The sequence below is a fragment of the Haematobia irritans genome, chromosome 3 (genome assembly GCF_050003625.1).
Source record: "Haematobia irritans isolate KBUSLIRL chromosome 3, ASM5000362v1, whole genome shotgun sequence".
Lineage (NCBI taxonomy): Eukaryota > Metazoa > Arthropoda > Insecta > Diptera > Muscidae > Haematobia > Haematobia irritans.
In genome coordinates, this window is record NC_134399.1 from 88,480,903 (window position 1) to 88,482,354 (window position 1,452).

The 1,452-nt window shown below is 37.6% G+C and overlaps 1 protein-coding gene across 2 annotated transcripts; it reads right to left on the reverse strand.

Moving 5' to 3' along the window:
• On the reverse strand, window positions 1-1,452 carry mRpS29 (mitochondrial ribosomal protein S29). 2 transcript variants are annotated; one of them, XM_075302661.1, is made up of 2 exons: window positions 1,317-1,452; window positions 1-1,258 (listed from the first exon to the last, which is right to left on the reverse strand). In XM_075302661.1, the coding sequence occupies exon 2, from the start codon at window positions 1,250-1,252 to the stop codon at window positions 86-88; it is 1,167 nt and encodes a 388-aa protein (XP_075158776.1). In that variant the 5' UTR covers window positions 1,253-1,258; window positions 1,317-1,452; the 3' UTR covers window positions 1-85. The 2 variants fall into 2 exon arrangements, with proteins under 2 accessions (XP_075158776.1, XP_075158777.1); XM_075302662.1 differs by having other exon boundaries at window positions 1,335-1,353.

A 1,452-nucleotide genomic window follows, 5' to 3' on the forward strand; every position in this document is an offset into this window, starting at 1 on the left:
TTTAATTCGTGGCTAGATTTTATTTCGCATTAACAAATCAAATTATAATTAACAAAAACAGTTTTTCTTATATCCTTTCATCATCTTACAAAGACCTCGTTAGTCTCATCAACCCATATGGATTTTGATTACTTAAAAATTTCAATTGATCTTCAAATCCTTCCGGTGTTTTTTGTATCCAATGACGATCTAAATAATATTGTATACAGCTATGATATTCCTTATCTGTATAATTATCCACACGGACAGGTACAAAAGGGTCTAAATGTTCAAAACCTTGGTTGCCTAATAAATAGCGCGGCATATACGAATCCATGTAGCCTTCAGTCATGGCAATTTTATCCACTGTCAATACACAAACACCATTCGTCCAATCATAATTGGTAATATCTAAGAACGGTTTTGTGAGTGTAATACGATCGGGAGTAACCTTTTGTTTATTATCAGTTAGAATACGAGTTTCGGGATGAAAGAATGCATTAAATCCATCTATGGCTACCATTGTTTTGCATTTTCCAGCCGTTGAATGCTGCTTCAGTTCGGCCAATAATGCTTCTATAGTTCCAGAAGCGAATTTTATACGCTGAATGCCATGTTCCACCAATTCTAAGAGATTACTGCCAGCTGGAGTAGACTCACGTTTCGACCAAACGTATTCTTTGCTTGTTTTCAAATCGAGTGTGGATAACAGTTTGGAATTTTGGTTTTTGAAATGTAATAGCCAGGCAGCAGCATCAAATGGCAAATCAATGAAACCTTCTTGTTCAGCACTTGCAGTGTCTTTCGGTTTTTTCATCCAATTAGCTACCCATGGAATATGTACCAAAACGAATCCATTCTGATGACCGTAGTGTATGATATGGGCCAGTGTTAGAGATTTACCCACACCATTTTCCCCATACAATACATAGCGAACGGCTGGCTTGGTAAAATCTGTATTTTTGATGTAATTGATAATTTCTAGGCCAGGCTGTCTTATCATGAGACATGTTTCGGTGAAGGTTTTTACTTGGTGGTCAAACTGTTTTGGTAAGCCGCCACCCCCGAACAACTGCTTTTTTACCTCATTGGGAATTGTGTAGAATTTTGCATCATGAATATTGGAGTGTGCTACCGTATTTGTTTCATTGGTGCGGTAATCGGTCGGTACCAAAGATTCGCGTGCAGGTTGATTGGGGGCTAGAGCAGCGGCGGTAGCACAATTCCGATGCGAAAGCCGTGGTAACTTTTGTAAAGTTTGACGGATGAACATTTTCGGCTAAAATTAAAGTGTTCAACATTAACTTTTATTCAATGTTTTAATATTTTCAGCTTACATGTCTTGGATAACTCACGATAAAAGAACGGAAGATTATTGTCAATCAGCTGTTTGAAGGATTGCCATGTATACGAAAATTCATAGAAATCCATTGCCCAATAAATGCCAATAAGAACTGTTGCTGCAGATACTAC

Coding starts and splice junctions, on each gene's coding strand:
- mRpS29 (XM_075302661.1), bottom strand. CDS start 1,252: ATGTTCATCCGTCAAACTTTACAAAAGTTACCACGGCTTTCGCATCGG.